Source organism: Phyllobates terribilis, unplaced genomic scaffold, assembly GCF_046119375.1.
Source record: "Phyllobates terribilis strain yellow unplaced genomic scaffold, ASM4611937v1 Scaffold_12__6_contigs__length_324123572, whole genome shotgun sequence".
Lineage (NCBI taxonomy): Eukaryota > Metazoa > Chordata > Amphibia > Anura > Dendrobatidae > Phyllobates > Phyllobates terribilis.
Window position 1 is genome coordinate 296,676,357 of NW_027362772.1, and position 22,859 is coordinate 296,699,215.

At 46.4% G+C, this 22,859-nt stretch overlaps 1 protein-coding gene across 1 annotated transcript in view; it reads left to right on the forward strand.

The window, feature by feature from the left end:
- The first annotated feature begins 8,237 nt into the window (after positions 1-8,237).
- The window catches only part of LOC141172735 (nicotinamide N-methyltransferase-like), a 39,554-nt gene continuing 24,932 nt past the window's right edge, over positions 8,238-22,859 (forward strand). Inside the window, exon 1 of the mRNA XM_073657206.1 lies at positions 8,238-8,457. Within this exon, the coding sequence (XP_073513307.1) occupies positions 8,307-8,457 (151 nt within the window). The 5' untranslated portion in view covers positions 8,238-8,306. The remainder of the gene's footprint in view (positions 8,458-22,859) is intronic.

Sequence of the window (22,859 nt, forward strand, 5' to 3'; positions counted from 1 at the left end):
AGGTCAATTAAAGCACACCAGCCACGTTTTTCCAGTTTTCACACTCCAGCAGTTTATTATGCATCATAACTGCAATAACCGAGTCCAACTCAGTGGCTCGCCGACATATTACATATAATGTCCAGGAGCCTTTCAAGTGGCAGACAGGCCCACTTGGCTCCAGTTGCAGCCCCCAGCAAAGTCACTTATAGAAATGTCCACATCAATCAGTGTTTTTACCTTCGCCGGGTTTTAGCTGCTTCAGACTTGTTCTGCCACCACTGTGGCTTTACGGCTTCCCAGATGGGGGTCTCCAGCCCTCATTCCTTCAAAGGCTACTGGTATGTGGTCTCACCTCACATCCAGCCTTTGCCTTCCAGGACTCTTGCCTTACAAGCCTCTGGCCCTCCAAGGCTACTGGGATCGCTTACACAGCTAAGGATCCAGCCTCTGCCTTTCAGGCTTCACCAGGCTTCAATAGGCCTCACTAGGCCTCACACTCTAGCGGTGTCACACACAGGAACAGGCCTCATGCCTTACACACCCTGTCTCAAGACTACCAGGGTTTATATATCCTGTAGTACACACACACAGGACCTGTGCTGATGTCACTGTCATGTGATCAGACATTCTGTGTGCATAGGATCTGTGCTATGTCACAGTCATGTGACCAGACCTGAGGGGGAGGTACATGGTCAGCCAAAACACATCCTGGACCATTACCGTAATGCCGCAAGTCGCTGCATTACAATACTGACCACAAAAATCTGGCCTATCTACACAATGCCCAAAGACTCAATCCGCATCAGGCCCGGTGGTCATTGTTCTTTGCCCACTTCAACTTTACCCTACATTACCGCCCGGCGGACAAGAACGTTAAAACCAATGCCTTGTCCCCATCCTTGCTGTTGTCCGATCAAGAGGAGGAGCCTATGCATATCATCGATCCCTCCAAAGTGATGAATGTGGCCCTCTTGGACCTTTCTCATCTCCCACCTGGTATGACGTTTGTACCGGTTCCGGATCGTAAGAAGGTTCTTCACTGGGGTCATTCATCCAAACTAGCCAGCCATGCTGGCCAGAAGAAGACCTTCCTGCTCATTACTCGTCATTACTGGTGGCCTACCCTGCGCCAGGATGTGGTAGACTTCATCACGGCCTGTTCGTCCTGTGCTCGCAATAAAGTTCCCAGACATCTTCCAGCCGGCCGTCTCCTGCCTCTTCCCGTACCTTCTGCCCCATGACAACACATTGCTATGGATTTTATTACTGATCTCCCTGTTTCTCCCGGTTGTACGGTCATTTGGGTGGTCGGTGACCGCTTTTCTAAAATGGCCCACTTCATCCCTCTGCCTGGTCTCCCGTCTGCATCAATGCTGGCTAAGGATTTCATCCATCACATCTTTCGTTTTCACGGCCTACCACTCCACATAGTATCTGATCGAGGGGTCCAGTTCATTTCGCGCTTCTGGAGAGCTACGTGTAAACTGCTGGATGTAACCCTGGATTTCTCCTCTGCTTACTATCCGCAGTCCAATGGCCAAGTGGAACGTATCAATCAGATCCTTACCAGCTACCTCCGACACTTCGTCACCGCTCACCATACCGATTGGGTGGAGCTCCTACCAAGGGCCGAGTTCTCCTACAACAACCATGAAAGCGAATCTTCTTCCAAGTCCCCGTTCTTTGTGGTCTACGGTCAACATCCCCGGATTCCGTTTCCCGTTTACGCTGCTGTGGACAACCCAGCCATTGAGTCTGTGGTCAGCAAATTTTCTACCATTTGGGAGGACACTAGTAGTGTTGAGCCACCCCCGTAGTGTTCGGGTTCGGTTTGGTTCGTCAAACACCGGGATGTTCGTGGAACTGTTCGTTGAACACCTTAGAACACCGTCGAACACCGTTAAAACCAATGGCAGGCAAACAAAAACACATAGAAAACACCTTCAAAGGTGTCCAAAAACTGACAAACTACTCAGAAGACACTCTCTTTAAAAAAGCCAGCTGGCAATTCAGCATCGGTACCCGACAATTTAGAACAGAAAGAATAGAGCATCACACATAGATTAGATGGATAGAAACATGTCAGTCACATATATAAGAAGTACAGTGACAGTGTTGGTTACTGTACTTGTCATTTAGTGTTAAAGGATTTATTAAAAAAAAATAATAGTGTTTTCATGCACCCGTCTCTTTAAAAAAGCCGGCCAGTAATTCAACATCGGTACCCGACAATTTAGAACAGAAAGAATAGAGTATCACACATAGATTAGATAGATAGAAACATGTCAGTCACATATACTAAGAAGTACAGTGATAGTGTTGATTACTGTACTTGTCATTTAGTGTTAAAATTAAAGATTTTTAAGAAAAAAAATTGGCGTGGGTTCCCCGTAATTTTAGTCTCTAGCGGAGGTTAAGCAGACGGCTGGGGAAGATGATTGAAGCCTGGGAAGGGGATAATACCCACGGAGCTTCCCAGGCTACTAATATCAGCCCCCAGATGAATACCTAGCCTTTACTAGCTATTAAAGTGGGGGACCCCCCCAAAAAATGAAGTGGGGCCCCCCCTATTTTAATAGCTAACAAAGGCTAGGCAGACAGCTGGGGCTGATATTAGTAGCCCAGGAAGTTTGCCATGAATATTGGCCCCCTCCCAGGCTAGAAACCCCAGCCGTCAGCCACCCCAGAAATGGTGCATCCACAGGATGCGCCAATTCTGGCACTTAGCCTCGCTCTTCCCACTGCCCTGTAGTGGTGGCAGTGGGGTAATAGGACTGGGGTTGATGTCAACTTATAATGCCAGCTGACATCAAGCCCAGGTTAGTAATGGAGAGGCGTCTATAAGACACCCCCATTACTAACCCCATAATCAAAGTTTAAAAAACACAAGCACCCAGAATAAAGTCATTTAATTGAAATAAAGACACATTCCTTTAATGTTCTAAATGAAACCCTACTTACCGTATTGCCCATTCCAGCTGAAGCCAATGTCTTCTGCAATAATAGTAAAATAATAAACCAACCTCATCCTTTCCCTTCCATGGTTCCCAGGACAGCTTCAGCTCTGCTACATTGACATGACAGGCTTTATCGTAGCAGAACCCTGCCATCCAGATTGCCATGCCGCAGACACTGAGAAGCTCCTCAGTGAAGCTCCTCAGTGTCTCGCTGTGACAGCATCCAGATGAGCCGAGTTCATGTCCAATAAACTCAGCTCACCTCATGCACATCACTGACAGCGTGGGAGAATTCTCCTGCGCTCAGCACTTGAGCAGGAGAATTCTCCCACGCTGCGATGGCATTGAGATGACAGGCTGGATCGCAGCTGAGCGCAGCCATCCAGCTTGTCATCCTTCATAGACACTTCAGAGCGCAGGCATGCTTGCGCTCTGCAGTGTCTCTGAAGCGCTACCTGCAGTGTCTCTGAAGCGCTACCTGCAGTGTCTCTGAAGCGCTGGATCGCAGCAGAGCGCTACCATCCAGCTTGTTATCCTTCAGAGACACTGCAGAACGCAGGCATGTTTGCGCTCTGCAGTGTCTATGAAGGATGACAAGCTGGATGGCAGCGCTAAGCTGCGATCCAGCCTGTCACCTCAATGCCATCCAGCTTGCCATGCCGCAGACACTGAGAAGCTCCTCAGTGAAGCTCCTCAGTGTCTCGCTGTGACGGCATCCAGATGACCCGAATTCATGTCCAATGAACTCAGCTCACCTCATGCACGTCACTGACAGCGTGGGAGAATTCTCCTGCGCATACGGTGAGTGTGAGAGAATTCTCCTGCGCTCACCGCATGCGCAGGAGAATTCTCACGTCACTGACAGCGTGGGAGAATTCTCCTGCGCTCACCGCATGCGCACGAGAATTCTCCCACGCTGTCAGTTACGTGCATAAGGTGAGCTGAGTTCATTGGACATGAACTCGGCTCATCTGGATGCTGTCACAGCGAGACACTGAGGAGCGCAAGCATGCCTGCGCTTCTTAGTGTCTGCGACATGGCAAGCTGGATGGCAGCTTTCTGCTGTGATCCAGCCTGTCATGTCAGTGTAGCAGAGCTGAAGCCAACCTGGGAACCATGGAAAGGTAAGGATGAGGTTGGTTTATTATTTTACTTTTATTGCAGAAGACATTGGCTTCAGCTGCAATGGGCGTGACGGTAAGTATGGTTTCGTTTAGAACATTAAAGGAATGTGTCTTTATTTCAAATAAAGGACTTTATTCTGGGTGTTTGTGTTTTTTTAACTTTGACTATGGGGTTAGTAATGGGGGTGTCTTATAGATGCCTCTCCATTACTAACCTGGGCTTGATGTCAGCTGGCATTATAAGCTGACATCAACCCCAGCCCTATTACCCCACTGCCACTGCTACAGGGCAGTGGGAAGAGCGAGTCTAAGTGCCAGAATTGGCGCATGCTATGGATGCACCATTTCTGGGGTGGCTGACGGCTGGTGTTTCTAGCCTGGGAGGGGGCCAATATTCATGGCACCCTTCCCGGGCTACTAATATCAGCCCCCAGCTATCTGCCCAGCCTTTGCTAGCTATTTAAATAGGGGGGACCCCACATCATTTTTTTTGGGGGTCCCCCATTTTAATAGCTAGTAAAGGCTAGGTATTAAGCTGGGGGCTGATATTAGTAGCATGGGAAGCTCCGTGGGTATTACCCCCTTCCCAGGCTTCAAACATCTGCCCCAGCCGTCTACTTAACATCCGCTAGAGACTAAAATTACGGGGAACCCCAGACCAATTTTTTTTTTTAATAAATCCTTTATTTTAACACTAAATGACAAGTACAGTAATCAACACTATCACTGTACTTATTATATATGTGACTGACATGTTTCTATCTATCTAATCTATGTGTGATGCTCTATTCTTTCTGTTCTAAATTGTCGGGTACCGCTGCTGAATTGCCGGCCGGCTTTTTTAAAGAGACGGTGCATGAAAACTCTATTATTTTTTTTTAATAAATCCTTTAACATTAAATGACAAGTACAGCAACCAACACTGTCACTGTACTTCTTATATATGTGACTAACATGTTTCTATCTATCTAATCTATGTGTGATGCTCTATTCTTCCTGTTCTAAATTGTCGGGTATGCCGCTGCTGAATTGCTGGCTTTTCATGTTTCACTGTGAGCACTGTTCCCATCGATTTGGGCAACCACTGTAATGCCACAACCACCATGGCTGAGGCATTACAGTGAGTGGCAGACAATCCCTGCATGATGTGAAAAAATCCAGTTACGCTTTTGGTGCATGAACAGTTATCGAACATAACCTCAAACAGTCAAATTTTTTGCAAATCGTTCGCGTTCATCGAACGACTCGAACACCGCCCAAAACAGCTCGAACTTGAGATTGGCGAACAGTTCTAGTCAAACACCGCTCATCTCGAGACAATAGGTCCGCACTTCTTCAATCCTCCGAGCGGATGAAGACACATGCTTATAAGAGACGTCTGGATTAACCCTCAATTTCGTCCGGGAGACAAGGTTTGGGTCTCCTCCAAACATGTTCGCCTCAAAATACCCTCCTATAAGTTGGGTCCACAGTTCATCATTTGAAGTCCTCCAGCGAATCAACCCAGTAGCTTACAAGGTAAAACTCCCGGCCACCTTACGGATTCCCAACTCCTTCCACTTATCTCTCCTCAAACCAGTTGTGCTTAATTATTTTTCCAACAATCCAGGTACCTACCCAGCTCCGGTCTCCGCTGAGGACGTGTATGAGGTAGAGAACATTCTGGCCACCAAGAGGGTAAGAGGAAAAACCATTTTTCTGGTGGATTGGAAGGGGTTTGGCCCAGAGGAGAGAACTTGGGAACCCAGGGAGAACATCCACGCCCCGCTTCTCCTTAAAAAAATTCTTTCAGGCCTAAAAAAAGAGGGGGCAAAGAGGGGGGGTACTGTAGTATGGGCATCTCTGCCCCCTGACAGGCAGAGACGGCGTCCCACTTACCGCCGCGCTCCCTGTCCGGCGTCCTCTGGCGCTCCTGCCTCTGATGCTGCCAGCACGTGCAGCTTCCCAGGCACTGTGCTTAGGGCGCGCGCGCTCCCTCCCTCTTAAAAGGGCCGCGCATGCCGTCCTAAGGAGTCCCCGGCCAATGGCCGGAGAACCTTTCATGTAAAAGGCACTTCCTCCAAAATGGAGGTGCCCATGCAAGGTTGTAGCTTCGTGTGTTATACTCTGCTTCAGCCCCCAGGTCCCGCTGCTAGCCTGACTACAAGTCCAGCCCGCCAGCCTGACTACCAGTCCGGCCCGCCAGCCTGACTACAAGTCCAGCCCGCCAGCCAGACTACAAGTCCAGTCCGCCAGCCTGACTACAAGTCCAGCCCACCAGCCTGTCTACAGTCCAGTCCGCCAGTCTGTCTATGGGCGCTACCTGCCTGCTTACCTGGAAGCACCTGCCCGTTACCTGCCGTGCCTGCCAGCCTGCTTACCTAGAAGCACCTGCTTGTTACCTGCCGTGCCTACCAGCCAGCCTACCTGGAGGCTCCTGCTTGTTACCTGCCGTGTCTGCCAGCCCGTCGGCCTGGATCACCCGTCAGCCTGGCTGCCGTGCTCATCTGCTGTACCTGTCAGTCCCTGCCTTCTGACCCGTGGGTGTCACCTGCTCTCATACAAGGTCTATCCCAGAGTAGCACCTGGTCCCTCTGCTCGGTCATTCCCTGGTCACGGAGTCGATTGAGCTGCCGTACGACCTTGGTCGGTTCGAGTTGATACCTAGTTACGCCCCTCTGGTCCCTCCTTACACCACAGCACAGAGGTTCCACCACCCGGATCCGTAACACCCTGCATGTTCATTGGCTCTCTAAAAAGAACCAAACATGCAGGGAGGGGACCCGAGCATCCGCCCGAGCAAGCTGGAAATACTCGCCGAGCTTGTCGAGCAGTGAGATGCTCGGGCGAGTACTGAGCAGTGATGAGCACGTTCGCTCATCACTAATGTTTACTGATTAGCACTGCCCTTGCAGCTCGTGCCCATAGGGCTATACAGTGAACACATAGGGGTATAGTATGCACATATAACCACGTGGTCTTAGTGAAGATCTAGAATAATGTCCACATAATTATAATGAGTCCCTAAAGTGCCATACTGAGGCCACCTATTGACTTTGGCATTATTGGTACCATTTTGTATTGTAGAGATTAGCGAATTAGTGAGGTTGCTCAAATTTGTCAGGGAAATTTGATTCACATTGAAGTTAATTATTGCGAATTGAATGCCCCTTATTATGGTCTGGAGTCTCTCCAGACTCCAAAGAATAATAAATGTAGAGTGTAAAAAACAAATGCAGTACTTACCTTGCCCCTGACCTGCCCAGCTGCCACAGCCCGCCGTCCATTCCTCTGCTCCACGTGTCCTCTTCTTTCCTCTTTCCATCATCTCCAGTCTTCCTCACTCTGCTCTTGTATCTTTCATTGTTTTTATTCCCATTTCCGGCCTTTTTTTAATTCAGCACAATGGTGACCATCAAGAAATGAATCACATTTAGATTTAGGAGAATCAGATGTTATTTTTTTTGCTAAATTCAATTCACCTTGAACAAAATACTTTTATGCCCAAAAATGAAAAAAAGTATTCTTGGAGTGATACCTATATTGGCTAACCAGAAAAAAAAAGTGTTTTTTTGTAAATTACCTGAAGAAGGAGCCCCTGTGCTCTGACGGTTGCAAATATATATGTGGCAATTAGCATCTGACTCATCGGGTTTTTGCCTTCCTCTGTATCAATGTGTTACGTCATAGGTTAAACACAATGGACTTGTGCCTGCTTTTATCCTTAATGTTATGAAATCAAATATATTTTGCTTTGTATATGTTTTGGTATGAGTTTACAAAAAGCGAAAAAAAGGAAAAAATAATAATTAGGGGTGAACTACACAAAATAAAAACATTACAGAATGATGTTTCTTATTGCTTGTCCCTTCAAACACGTTCCTAAAATGATATGTGTACAAACTAAACCCTGGAAAGCTATAAAGACCTCACAAAGCCGCAATGAGGCAAAATATAGTGTTTTGCAAATACTTCAATATCTAAAAGCAAACTCAAAAACGTTTGAGTTCTCCTGAAGACCCGTTCTGTAATGGGTTAAGCATTTTGTTTTTGTCTCAAGTGTTATATTTCTTTTTATATGTAAAGATCTTTCAATCACTAGGTCATTGTAGCATCCCATGACTCTCTATGAAAATAAGAACTCATGACCTGATCATTAATTCTTACTAACATGATTTGTAAATTGGTTCCTGGTGACAGCATAAAAAGAGTCAGCACCTCGTCTGTGATACCCCGTCTGTCATACACCGTCTGTGATTAGACAATGGATTCCAGCAACTATAAGCTCTACCATAAAGGTGGTTATGATTCCAGACAATGTCTGGAGCATTATTTTTCAGATAAACCTGACATGGTCTTTGCAGAGGATGCCTTGTCATTTCCAATTGAAAATCTTATAAAGACTTTTACAGAGGGTATGTATCTAAATTTTTCTTTGTCTTAATTAATTTTAAGTAGACACAAAATGGGCAAATTTGATTTTCATTGGTTTGGGTAATCAAAGGGGTTAATCAACCTGAGCAAAAGCACTGATTATTACATATGATAAAGAAGATAAAGCCTCTGAGATGATTAGTGTCAATGTTTTCCTTTGTTTACTCCAGAACCCAGGAAAACAAGTTAAAGATGATAAAATCATAATTTAAAATTTCAGTTGTTGGTACAATTACTTTTAGTTCTTTTGTGAAGGTACATTCATTTGTGTAAATTTACGGATGCAGGTTTTCATGAAGATTCTGTAAAAATCCACATTTAGATCTACAATAAAATTTGAAGAAGTAAGGGCTCATTCAGATTTCTGATTTTTTCATACAAGTGCTATTCATGGTTTTCAAGGATAGCACTTGTGCCTGAGATAGTCTATGGGGCTTTTCACTTGTCCGTGATTTTTCGCAGAACTTGAAGATATTGGAAAATTGCTGAGACATGTCCGATTTTGATGCAAGGGTCATATCAAAATCAACAATGCAAATCTTTGGTCCGTGAAATTCCAATTCCTTGTCAGAATGGAGAATGCAACCCAATTTTTTCTTCACATATGAGAAAAACTAATGCCACTAGGATCACACTCTGATCAAACTCTGATCAAAGTGTGATCCAAAATTTGGCCAGTTTTTCTCGTACATGGAAATATCGGACATCTGATTCAGCTGTTAGATTTGGATTTTGCTGTGGATTTTTTATACATATTTTCCATCAAATTTCCCCTACACTTTAAAATGGGTTAAATTCACTGTGAAAATCTACATGATGGGTTCATTTTCCCAATAGATTTTTTTATGCAGTATGTAAATGAGATTTCTTGAAAACTTACATTACACAAAATCCATATTGCTTGGAATGAGCATTTTGTGCATAAAGAAGTGCTCCAGTTGTTTTTTTCTTACATCCTAAAGCATAAGCTATTATTAAGGAATAATGCAGAGGCTCCTATGTATGCCCTGTGTATACCTGCTTTAATTGATGGCTATCGTCAATACCTCCCCTCATATATAGTCATTGCCTTCCCATCAGTCCCTCGCTTAAACTCTCTTCCAACATCCTAGCCATTGTTTCCCCAAGCACAGCTGCAGCCATCCTATTGAGGTTCACCCTATCCCCTGCCTAAAGGCAGTAGCCAATGGAGAAATTGACCTAGAGGCCCAGGAACCCCAACCCACATAATATTTCAGAGAAAACTACAGTTGAGATCCTTGCCTTAAACTTAAAACCTAAATCCCTGTAATCATTTTTAAGGACCTGCCACCTATGGCTAACTTGGTCACTGGTGCCAATGTGCACCATGACTGCTAGACTCTCACCAGCACCTGCCAGTAATTTTTAGATCAGATTTGCATATGTTTTAAATCTGAGCCAGGAAGACAACATACTGTCATTGGAGTAGCCCATCTGAACCAAGCTACACCACCTGTGTATCAAATAATAATTTTTACTGCATCTAGCCCAGTAAATCCTTTTGGGCCTGTAGCAGTGTCTGCTAGTCATTGGAGTAGCCCATCTGAACCAAGCTACACCACCTGTGTATCAAATAACATTTTTTTACTGCATTTAGCCCAGTAAATCCTTTTGGGCCTGTAGCAGTGTCTGTTAGGCACTGGAGTAGCCCATCTGAACCAAGCTACACCACCTGTGTATCTAATAAAACCGTTTTACTGCATCTAACCCAGCCAATCCTTTTGGGCTAGTACCACAGTTTGGTCACTCAGCTCTGCTCGGTTTCCATCCATCGCATTTTGTGCAGACAACTACAGAGTTGCCAATTAGTTAACCACCAAAATGAGTGGCAAAAGGTCTGCTGCTGGTGGAAAGGGGAATAGGCGTGTTGGAAAGGGAAAAAAAGGTTGTGTCCTTGGGGTAGGTGTTAAAGCAACAGTAACATCTGCAGAAGAAAGACCATCTTCCAGCCAAACTAAGATGTCTACTTCTTTTCGTGGACAATGTGATACGATCCCTTTCTTATGGACACGCCCATCACTTCAAATTCCAGATGAGACACAAAAACAGCAGGTGCTTCAACGGATATCAAGTGCTCCTTCAAGTGGGCTCTCCTCCACCTCAATTTCAGCATCACAAATACTCTGTTACGCACACGCCCGGACTGACTGGCGTGAGCGTGATTAGTGATCCCACTGGACCATGAACCGAGGAGTGCCTGGATGGTCGTAACTAAGTATCAACCCGGTCCGACCACAGTCACTCAATCGACTCCGTGAACCAGGGAGGAACCGAACAAAGTGACCACGTGCTACTACAGGCCAGACCCCGGACACGGCTGTTGACCCACACTGGGGAATGCAGGAACAGGCAGGTTAGGATGGCATACTGGCCAGCACGGCTGGTTTGCAGACAGGTGGGTACTGGCAAGCACGGCTGGAGTGCAGACAGGACAGACACGGATACTAGCAGGTTGGAGCGCAGGCTGGATAGGGACCAGTACTGACTGGGATACAGGAACAGAGTCACAGATGCAGTAGACAAGCAGAGCAGAGAGAAACCGCAGGTGCGGTGAGCAAGCAGAGAAGAGCGAAACCGTAGGTGCGGTGAGCAAGTGGAGCAGAGCGATACCGCTGGTGCTATGAGCAAGCAGGGCAGAGCAAAACCGCATGTGCGAAACCACAGAGCGAAACTGCTGGTGCGGTGAGCAAGCAGGGCAGAGTGAAACCGCAGGTGCGGTGAGCAAGCAGAGCAGAGTGAAACCACAGGTGCTGTGAGCAAGCAGAGCAGAGGGAAACCACTGGTGCGGTGAGCAAGCAGAGCAGAGCAATACAACTGTTGCGGTGAGAAAGCAGAGCAGAGCGATACAACTGTTGCGGTGAGAAAGCAGAGCAGAGCGAAACCGCTGGTGCAGTGAGCAAGCAGGGCAGAGCGAAACCGCAGGAGCGGTGGACAAGCTGAGCAGAAAGGAACTGCCGGAGTGGTAGACAAGCTGGGCAGAATGGAAGGTGAAGGAAGAGGGGACAGGGCTCTGTTCACATGGAACAGACTGGAAAATACAGGAAGATTGTTAGAACACAGGAGGTAGATACGGAGGAAGGGAAAAGAGACAAGCAGAACCAGATAAACACAAGGTACTTGCAATGAAGTAGCGAGTAGACACCAAACTTAGAAACAGAAGTATAGAGACATCGAGTTGGAGTTAGGCGCAGGTTCAGACTAGTGTTGAGCCACCCCCGTAGTGTTCGGGTTCGGTTCGGTTCGTCGAACACCGGGATGTTCGAGGAACTGTTCGTCGAACTGTTCGTCGAACACCTTAGAACACCGTCGAACACCGTTAAAACCAATGGCAGGCAAACAAAAACACATAGAAACACATAGAAAACACCTTCAAAGGTGTCCAAAAGCTGACAAATTACTCAGAAGACGCTCTCTTTAAAAAAGCCGGCCGGCAATTCAGCAGCGGCATACACCGGTACCCGACAATTTAGACAAGAAGGAATAGAGCATCACACATAGATTAGATAGATAGAAACATGTCAGTCACACATATAAGAAGTACAGTGACAGTGTTGCTTACTGTACTTGTCATTTAGTGTAAAGGATTTATTAAAAAAAATAATAGTGTTTTCATGCACCGTCTCTTTAAAAAAGCCGGCCAGCAATTCAGCAGCGGTACCCGACAATTTATAACAGAAAGAATAGAGCTTCACACATAGATAGATAGATATAAACATGCCAATCACATATATAATAAGTACTGTGACAGTGTTGGTTACTGTACTTGTCATTTAGTGTAAAGGATTTATTTAAAAAAATAATAGTGTTTTCATGCACCGTCTCTTTAAAAAAGCCGGCCAGCAATTCAGCATCTGTACCCGACAATTTAGAATAGAAGGAATAGAGAATCACACATAGATTGGATAGATATAAACATGTCAGTCACATATATATGAAGTACAGTGACAGTGTTGATTACTGTACTTGTCATTTAGTGTTAAAATAAAGGATTTATTAAAAAAAAAAATTGGCGTGGGAGCCCCCATAATTTTACTCTCTAGCGGAGGTTAAGCAGATGGCTGGGGAAGATGTTTGAAGCCTGGGAAGGGGGTAATACCCATGGAGCTTCCCAGGCTACTAATATCAGCCCCCAGCTGAATACCTAGCCTTTACTAGCTATTAAAATGGGGGACCCCCCCAAAAAAATGACGTGGGGTCCCCCCTATTTTAATAGCTAGCAAAGGCTAGGCAGACAGCTGGGGGCAGATATTAATAGCCCAGGAAGGGTACCATGAATATTGGCCCCCTCCCAGGCTAGAAACACCAGCCGTCAGCTGTACCAGAAATGGCGCATCCATAGGATGCGCCAATTCTGGCACTTAGCCTCGCTCTTCCCACTGCCCTGTAGCGGTGGCAGTGGGGTAATAGGGTTGGGGTTGATGTCAGCTTATAATGCCAGCTGACATCAAGCCCAGGTTAGTAATGGAGAGGCATCTATAAGACACCCCCATTACTAACCCCATAGTCAAAGTTAAAAAAAAACATAAACACCCAGAATAAAGTCCTTTAATTGAAATAAAGACACAATTCTTTATTGTTCTAAATTAAACCATACTTTCCGTCACGCCCATTCCAGCTGAAGCCAACGATCTCCTGTAATAAAAGAAAAATAATAAAGCAACATCATCCTTACCTTTCCATGGTTCCGACGACAGCTTCAGCTTTGCTACATCGAGATGACAGGCTGGACCGCAGCAGAAAGCTGCCATCCAGCCTGTCATCCCGCAGACACTGAGAAGCGCAGGCATGCTTGCGCTCCTCAGTGTCAGGCTGTGACGGCATCCAGATGAGCCGAGTTCATGTCCAATGAACTCGGCGCACCTCATGCACGTCACTGACAGCGTGGGAAAATTCTCCTGCACTCAGCGCTTCAGCGTGAGAATTTTCCCACGCTGTCAGTGACGTGCATGAGGTGAGCTCATGTCCAATGAACTCAGCTCACCTCATGTACGTCACTGACAGCGTGAGAGAATTCTCAGGCTGAAGCGCTGAGTGCAGGAGAATTTTCCCACGCTGTCAGTGACGTGCATGAGGCTGATATTTAAATTTGGCGCACAAATCGGTGATTGGTCGCGGGCAGCGTCCGTGACCAATCAGCACAGTAGTGTTTAACTTTGGTGGCAAGATCAGTGATTGGTCGCGGTCAAGACGGCGACCAATCACCGATTTGTGCGGCACATTTAAATAGCGGCCGCGACCAATTGGATGTCAGCGCCGCTCCCCGGTCCTCTCTTTACACCCTAGCCGCATGGATGTCAGCGGCGCTGCCTGTGCGGATACTTCCGCTGCGAGAACCCGGGACATGAGCGGGCGCTCGCAGCAGAAGTATCCCGACCCGCAGCGCCGCTCCCCGGTCCTCCCTTCACACCCTAGCCGCTGATGTCCCCACAGTATCCGCATGGTGTTACAAAGGTCCGGACATTTGTGTTAAAAATCGCTGATTGGTCGCTGGCGCTGCCTACGACCAATCACCGATTTGGGCGCCAAATTTAAATATCGGCCACGACCAATCACCTATCTTGGCTCCGCATTTAAACACCGCTGTACTGATTGGTCGCGGACGCTATTTAAATGTGGCGCCAAAATCGGTGATTGGTCGCGCCCTGCGTCGGCGACCAATCAGCACAGCGGTGTTTAAATGTGAAGCCAAGATCGGTGATTGGTTGCGGCCGATATTTAAATTTGGCGCCCAAATCAGTGATTGGTCGCGGGCAGCACCAGCGACCAATCAGCGATTTTTAACACAAATGTCCGGATCTTTGTAACACCATGCGGATACTGTGGGGACATCAGCGGCTAGGGTGTCAAGGGAGGACCGGGGAGCGGTGCTGCGGGTCGGGATACTTCTGCTGCGAGCAGTCGCTCATCTCCTGGCTTCTCGCAGTGGAAGTATCCGACCAGGCAGGCGCTCCCCGGCCCTCACCAATACGATTCGCTGATTGGTCGCGCTCTCCACACGCGACCAATCAGTGATCTTGGCGCTAAAGTTAAACACCGCTCTGCTGATTGGTCGCGGACGCTGCCCGCGACCAATCACCGATTTGGGCGCCACATTTAAATAGCGGCCGCGACCAATCAGCGAGCTTGGCGCCAAATTTAAACAACGCTCTGCTGATTGGTCGCGGACGCCAGACGTGTCCAATCAGTGAGATTGGAGCCAAATTTAAACAACGCTCTGCTGATTCGTCGCGGACTCCAGCCGCGAGCAATCAGCGAGATTGGCGCCAAATTTAAACCCCGCTCTGCTAATTGGTCACGGATGCCGGCCGCGACTAATCAGCATTATTGGCGCCAAATTTAAACACCGCTCTGCTGATTGATCGCGGTCGCCGTCCGCGACCAATCAGCAGTATTGGCGCCAAATTTAAACCCTGCTCGGCTGATTGGTAACGGTTGCCGGCCGAGACCAATCAGCGATTTTGGCGCCAAATTTAAACCCCGCTCTGCTGATTGGTCGCGACCGCCGGCCGCGACTAATCAAAATTGTTGCCGCCAAATTTAAACACCGCTCTGCTGAATGGTCGCGGTCGTGACCAATCACCATTATTGGCGCCAAATTTATACACCGCTTTGCTGATTGGTCGCGACCGCAACCAATCAGCATTATTGGCGCAAAATTTAAACACCGCTTTGCTGATTGGTCGTGACCGCGACCAATCAGCATTATTGGCGCAAAATTTAAACCCCGCTCTGCTGATTAGTCGCGACCGCCGGCCGTGACCAATCAGCGATATAGTCGCCAAATTTCAACACCGCTTTGCTGATTGGTCGCGGTTGCTGGCCACGACCAGTCAGCGATTTTGGCGCCAAATTTAAACACCGCTCTGCTGATTGCGCCGGGTCTGCCACATACATATTCTAGAATACCCGATGCGTTAGAATCGGGCCACCATCTAGTTTCATTAAATAATTTTAAAAAAAATTGACGTGGGGCTTCGCACTATATTTGTGTCTAGCCAGGTACAGCAGGCAGGAACGGGCTGCCCCCAACCACCAGCTGCCTATTTGTACCTGGCCGGACACAACAATATAGGAAAGCCCTTTTTTTCTTAATTATTTCATGAATTTCATGAAATAATTAAAAAAAAAAATACGTGGGGCTTTGCCCTATTTTTGTGTCCAGCCAGGTACAACTAGGCAGCTGGGGGCTGGAATCTGCAGCGCAGGGAGGCCCAAGCTTTCTGGGTCCCCCCTTCTGCAAATTGCAGTCCGCAGCCACCCCGGAAAATGGCGCGTTCATAGAAGCGCCATATTCTGACGCTGTACCCAACTCATCCAGGGCCCTGGTGCGGTGGCTCACTGGGTAATAAAGGGGTTAGGGCCAGCTTGGCATTATCAGCTGGCCCTAAGCCCGAAATTCATGGGGTCACGCCAATATTAGACATGACCGCCATGAATTTCTAGTAAAGTATTTAAAAAAAACACAACACCCAGAAAAAAGTCCTTTAATTGAAATTAACACACAATTCTTTATTGTTCTAAATTAAACCATACTTACCATCACGCCCATTCCAGCTGAAGCCAATGTCTTCTGCAATAAAAGTAAAATAATAAAGCAACCTCATCCTTAACTTTCCATGGTTCCCACAACAGCTTCAGCTCTGCTACATCGAGATGACAGGCTGGACCGCAGCAGAAAGCTGCCATCCAGCCTGTCATCCCGCAGACACTGAGAAGCGCAGGCATGCTTGCGCTCCTCAGTGTCTCGCTGTGACGGCATAAAGATGAGACGAGTTCATGTCCAATGAGCTCGGCGCACCTCATGCACGTCACTGACAGCGTGGGAAAATTCTCCTGCACTCAGCGCTTCAGCGTGAGAATTCTCCCACGCTGTCAGTGACGTACATGAGGTGAGCTGAGTTCATTGGATATGAGCTCACCTCATGCACGTCACTGACAGCGTAGGAAAATTCTCCTGCACTCAGCGCTTCAGCGTGAGAATTTTCCCACACTGTCAGTGACGTGCATGAGGTGAGCTCATATCCAATGAACTCAGCTCACCTCATGTACCTCACTGACAGCGTGGGAGAATTCTCACGCTGAAGCGCTGAGTGCAGGAGAATTTTCCCACGCTGTCAGTGACGTGCATGAGGTGCACCGAGTTCCATTGGACATGAACTCGTCTCATCTTTATGCCGTCACAGCGAGACACTGAGGAGCGCAAGCATGCCTTCGCTTCTCAGTGTCTGCGGCATGGCAAGCTGGATGGCAGCGTTCTGCTGCGGTCCAGCCTGTCATCTCTATGTAGCAGAGCTGGAGCTGTCCTGGGAACCATGGGAAGGTAAGGATGATGTTGCTTTATTATTTTACTTTTATTGCAGGAGATCGTTGGCTTCAGCTGGAATGGGCGTGACGATAAGTATGGTTTAATTTAGAACAATAAAGGAATGTGTCTTTATTTCTATTAAAGGACTTTATTCTGGGTGTTTGTGTTTTCTTTTAACTCTGACTATGGGGTTAGTAATGGGGGTGTCTTATAGACGCCTCTCCATTACTAACCTGGGCTTGATGTCAGCTGGCATTATAAGCTGACATCAACCCCAACCCTATTACCCCACTGCCACCGCTACAGGGCAGTGGGAAGAGCGAGGCTAAGTGCCATAATTGGCGCATCCTATGGATGCGCCATTTCTGGGGCGGCTGACGGCTGGTGTTTCTAGCCTGGGAGGGGGCCAATATTCATGGCACCTTTCCTGGGCTATTAATATCAGCCCCCAGCTGTCTGCCTAGCCTTTGCTAGCTATTAAAATAGGGGGGACCCCACGTCATTTTTTTGGGGGGGTCCCCCATTTTAATAGCTAGTAAAGGCTAGGTATTCCGCTGGGGGCTGATATTAGTAGCCTGGGAAGCTCCGTGGGTATTACCCCCTTCCCAGGCTTCAAACATCTGCCCCAGCCGTCTGCTTAACCTCCGCTAGAGCTTAAAATTATGGGGACCCCCACGCCAATTTTTTTTTAAATTAATCCTTTATTTTAACACTAAATGACAAGTACAGTAATCAACACTGTCACTGTACTTCATATATATGTGACTGACATGTTTCTATCTATCTAATCTATGTGTGATTCTCTATTCCTTCTATTCTAAATTGTCAGGTACAGATGCTGAATTGCCGGCCGGCTTTTTTAAAGAGACGGTTCATGAAAACACTATTATTTTTTTTAATAAATCCTTTACACTAAATGACAAGTACAGTAAGCAACACTGTCACTGTACTTCATATATATGTGACTGACATGTTTCTATCTATCTAATCTATGTGTGATTCTCTATTCTTTCTATTCTAAATTGTCGGGTACCGCTGCTGAATTGCCGGCCGGCTTTTTTAAAGAGACTGTGCATAAAAACACTATTATTTTTTTTGATAAATCCTTTACACTAAATGACAAGTACAGTAAGCAACACTGTCACTGTACTTCGTATATATGTGGCTGACATGTTTCTATCTATCTAATCTATGTGTGAAGCTCTATTCTTTCGGTTCTAAATTGTCGGGTACCGGTGTATGCCGCTGCTGAATTGACGGCTTTTCCTGTTTCACTGTTGGCACTGTTCCCATCGATTTGGGCAATCACTTTAATGCCACAACCACCATGGCTGTGGCATTACAGTGAGTGGCAGACAATCCTTGCATGATTGGTGCTCAAAATAGCACCAGACATGCAGGACACGCTTTTGGTGTACGAACAGTTATCGAACATAAACTCGAACAGCCGAATTTTTTGCAAATCATTCGGGTTCGTCGAACAACTCGAACACCGCCCAAACTGCTTGAATTTGAGATTGGCGAACAGTTCTAGTCGAACACCGCTCATCTCTAGTTCAGACACTGCAGGAAAAGGGAAGGTATGGACATAGAGACCAACAGGTAACAGGCTAGGAGACAGTTCAAACAGGAACTGACACTGGAACGAGATACAGGAACGAGCCTGGGTACTCAGCCCCCAGGAAGGCAGAAACAGACTAGAAGTCAGAGATAACAGACCTGTGTATGTAGCCCCCAGGTTGTCAGAAACAGACTAGAAGTCACAGATACAGGTAACAGGCCTGGGTATGCAGCCCCCAGGTAGGCAGAAGCAGACAAGATGCCGAACAAGACCTGGACACTCAGAGGCAAGGAGCACACTGATAGAAGTGTTGCTCAGGCACCTCCTACAGGGTGGAGGGGGTTTAAGTATCCAGTGACTCACAGCAATAGGCTGGGGATGCATTAGGAGTGTGCACACTGCAGGTATAAGAATCAGGAAGTCACCGGGCCACCGCCCTAAGCAATCAGACAAGAGACAAGCACACAGCATGTACTGGAGTAAAGCTTGCAACCTGGACTGATAGGTAAGATTGCGGTCTTGCATGGTGGGAGGTGGTAAGCCATGCAAGCACGCCGCCAGGGATGTTACAGTACCCCCCCTTACGCCCCCCTCTTCTTCAAGACTGCAAGGGTTTTCTGCAGAGAATTTGGAGGCCAATCCTTCTCTTCAAGAAGATTACCTCTTCTGTCCACTAGAGGGAACAAAACTGGACTCATCATCTTGGTTACTAGGATGGTTCCTCCCATCGAGCCATCCTCAGCAACAGATGAAGTGGGTGAAGTACCAGGAAGAGCACACTGGAAAGTCTATCTCCATCTGTAAATATCGGGTAGGACCCTAAAGGATTCACGGGATAACTGGAGATCCTCCACCGGGTTGGAGGGTAGAGATGAGCGTTGTTCTACTCGAACTGTTCGCCAATCTCAAATTCGAGCTGTTTTGGGCGGTGTTCGAGCCGTTCGGCGAACACGAACAATTTGATAAAAATTCGGCTGTTCGAGGTTATGTTCGATAACTGTTCGTGCACCAAAATCATAACTGGATTTTTTCTCAGTAATGATGAAAATTAATGTTAATACGCAGTTTGAGTGTACAGCGGGGTGGGGGGAGGGGCAGGGGATGGATCTCTGCAGGAACAATGAAGATCTCCATTTTTTTTTCTCTTTCCCGCATTTGCAGTGGGGAGGTGCAATCTGTCAGCCTATCAGCAGCGCACACACGGAGCGAAGTGCTTTTTTTCACACAAGCAAGGGCATGTGTCATTGGCAGTGTATGTCACATGTCCTTGCCCTATAAGACCAAGCCATTTTCCCCGTCGCCACCATTTTCTCACTGCTGCAGCTGCGTGTTAGACGGCACCGCTGTTGCTGTGTGCACTATACCTTGTTAATTTCAAGCCAATTTTCGCACAAATATACAGATAGCTTGGGAGTATGGAATAGTTGTGATTGCAGTCCTTTTAAGGACTAGGTTACAGCATTTCCTACGACTTTTATCAGGGAGGTCTGTGCTCTTAAATAGATAGGTTGTGGGAGTAAAGACTAATTGTAATTGGAGTCCTTTTCAGGACTAGGTAACATCAGTTCCTATCAGTTTTTGCCAGGCAGGTCTGTGCCAGTGCTGTGCAAGTTTTTTTCACAGCATTTGGCTGAATCTAGCAAAGCTAATCCTTTTTGGCCTATTGCAGAGTGTGTTAGTCAGTGGAGTAGCCTATCTGTGCTGCAAGATATACCACCTGTGTATAGAATACCAATTTTTTTACTGCACCTAGTGAAGTAAAATCTTTTGGGCAGAGCATCATTCTATTAGTCCATCTATACTGACCTCCATCAGGTTGCAAATTAAAACTAATTTTTATCTGCATCTACAGTACCTCTGAAAAAATATTTGGGCTTCTAGCTGTGTGTGGGACTTGTTGTATTAGTCCATCTATACTGACCTCCATCAGGTTGCAAACTGAATATATTTTTTTCTGCATCTACCTCTGAAAAAATATTTGGGCTTCTAGCTGTGTGTGGGTCTTGTTCTATTAATCCATCTATACTGACCTCCATCAGGTTGCAAACTGAATATAATTTTTTTCTGCATCTAGCTCTGAAAAAATATTTGGCCTTCTAGCAGTGTGTCGGACTTTCTCTATTAGTCCATCTATACTGACCTCCATCAGGTTGCAAATTAAAAATAATTTGTATCTGCATCTACAGTACCTCTGAAAAAATATTTGGGCTTCTAGCTGTGTGTGGGACTTGTTGTATTAGTCCATCTATACTGACCTCCATCAGGTTGCAAATTAAAAATAATTTTTATCTGCATCTACAGTACCTCTGAAAAAATATTTGGGCTTCTAGCTGTGTGTGGGACTTGTTCTATTAGTCCATCTATACTGACCTCCATCAGGTTGCAAACTGAATATATTTTTTTCTGCATCTAGCTCTGAAAAAATATTTGGCCTTCTAGCAGTGTGTCGGACTTTCTCTATTAGTCCATCTATACTGACCTCCATCAGGTTGCAAATTAAAAATAATTTTTATCTGCATCTACAGTACCTCGAAAAAATATTTGGGCTTCTAGCTGTGTGTGGGACTTGTTGTATTAGTCCATCTATACTGACCTCCATCAGGTTGCAAACTGAATATATTTTTTTCTGCATCTACCTCTGAAAAAATATTGGGCTTCTAGCTGTGTGTGGGTCTTGTTCTATTAATCCATCTATACTGACCTCCCTCAGGTTGCAAACTGAATATATTTTTTTCTGCATCTACCTCTGAAAAAATATTTGGGCTTCTAGCTGTGTGTGGGTCTTGTTCTATTAATCCATCTATACTGACCTCCATCAGGTTGCAAACTGAATATAATTTTTTTCTGCATCTAGCTCTGAAAAAATATTTGGCCTTCTAGCAGTGTGTCGGACTTTCTCTATTAGTCCATCTATACTGACCTCCATCAGGTTGCAAATTAAAAATAATTTTTATCTGCATCTACAGTACCTCTGAAAAAATATTTGGGCTTCTAGCTGTGTGTGGGACTTGTTGTATTAGTCCATCTATACTGACCTCCATCAGGTTGCAAACTGAATATATTTTTTTCTGCATCTACCTCTGAAAAAATATTGGGCTTCTAGCTGTGTGTGGGTCTTGTTCTATTAATCCATTTATACAGACCTCCATCAGGTTGCAAACTGAATATAATTTTTTTCTGCATCTACCTCTGAAAAAATATTTGGCCTTGTAGCAGTGTGTCGGACTTTCTCTATTAGTCCATCTATACTGACCTCCATCAGGTTGCAAACTGAATATATTTTTTTCTGCATCTAACCCAGCCAATAGTTTTGGCCTAATACCACAGTTTGGCCACTCAGCTCTGCTCGGTTACCATCCATTGTTTTTTTGTGCAAACAACTCCAGAGTTGTGAATTAGTTAACCACCAAAATGAGTGGAAAAAGGCCTGCTGCTGGTGGAAAGCGGAATAGGCGTGTTGGGAAGGGGAAAAAAGGTTGTGTCCGTGGGGTAGGTGTTAAAGCAACAGTAACATCTGCAGAAGAAAGACCATCTTCCAGCCAAACTAAAATGTCTACTTCTTTTAGCGGACAATGTGATAAGATCCCTTTCTTACGGCCACGCCAATCGCTACAAATTCCAGATGAGGCACAAAAACAGCAGGTGCTTCAACGGATATCAAGTGCTCCTTTAAGTGGGCTCTCCTCCACATCAACTTCAACATCACAAATACTCCAGTCCTCAAAGGTGTCACCCAAATTGCACTTGCTTCCTCACAGCTCCCAAATCTCCAGCTGCCCGTCTGAGTATGAGGTAGAACAGATGGTTGAGTCTGCAGAGCTGTTTACTCATACTATAGCCTGGGAATCAGAGGTCGACTCCAGCGCTTCTGTGAATCCAGACGAGGAAATGATCTGCACTGATGCCCAGAATCTTTATGAGTCGGATCCAGGACCAGACGCAGAAGGTTCTGACCATAATGTAGACCCTCATTCCCAAACTGTAACTCCTGTTGGTGGAGACAATGAGGAAGACGATGATAAGACTCAAATACCTGATTGGAGCGACAACTTTAGTTTTTTGTCAGGGCAGGAACAGGTTGGCTCTGAGGACGACGGGTGTGATAACACACAGGGTGATGATGATGAGGTTGGAGATCCCACTTACTGTCAACCCACAGTCAGCCAAGAGATGAGGTCAGCAGAGGAGGTGGAGGAAGATGCTAGTGACGACGAGGTCAGGTTGCGCCTTCCTGGACAGAGACGTAGTACTGGAAGCACGTCAACAACTGCATCCTCAAACACAACTCTGCCTCTCACCACAAGTCGTGGTGGCTCTTCAGGTCGCATGGGTGCTAAGCCTTGCATAGCCTGGGCATTTTTTCAGATCGATAAAGATGACCCAACTCGTGTTATCTGTAACATTTGTCAGCAAAAGCTAAGTAGAGGCCAAAAAATACATAGTTTGAGTACTTCATGCATGAACCGGCACATGGACATGAAGCATAAGTTGCAGTG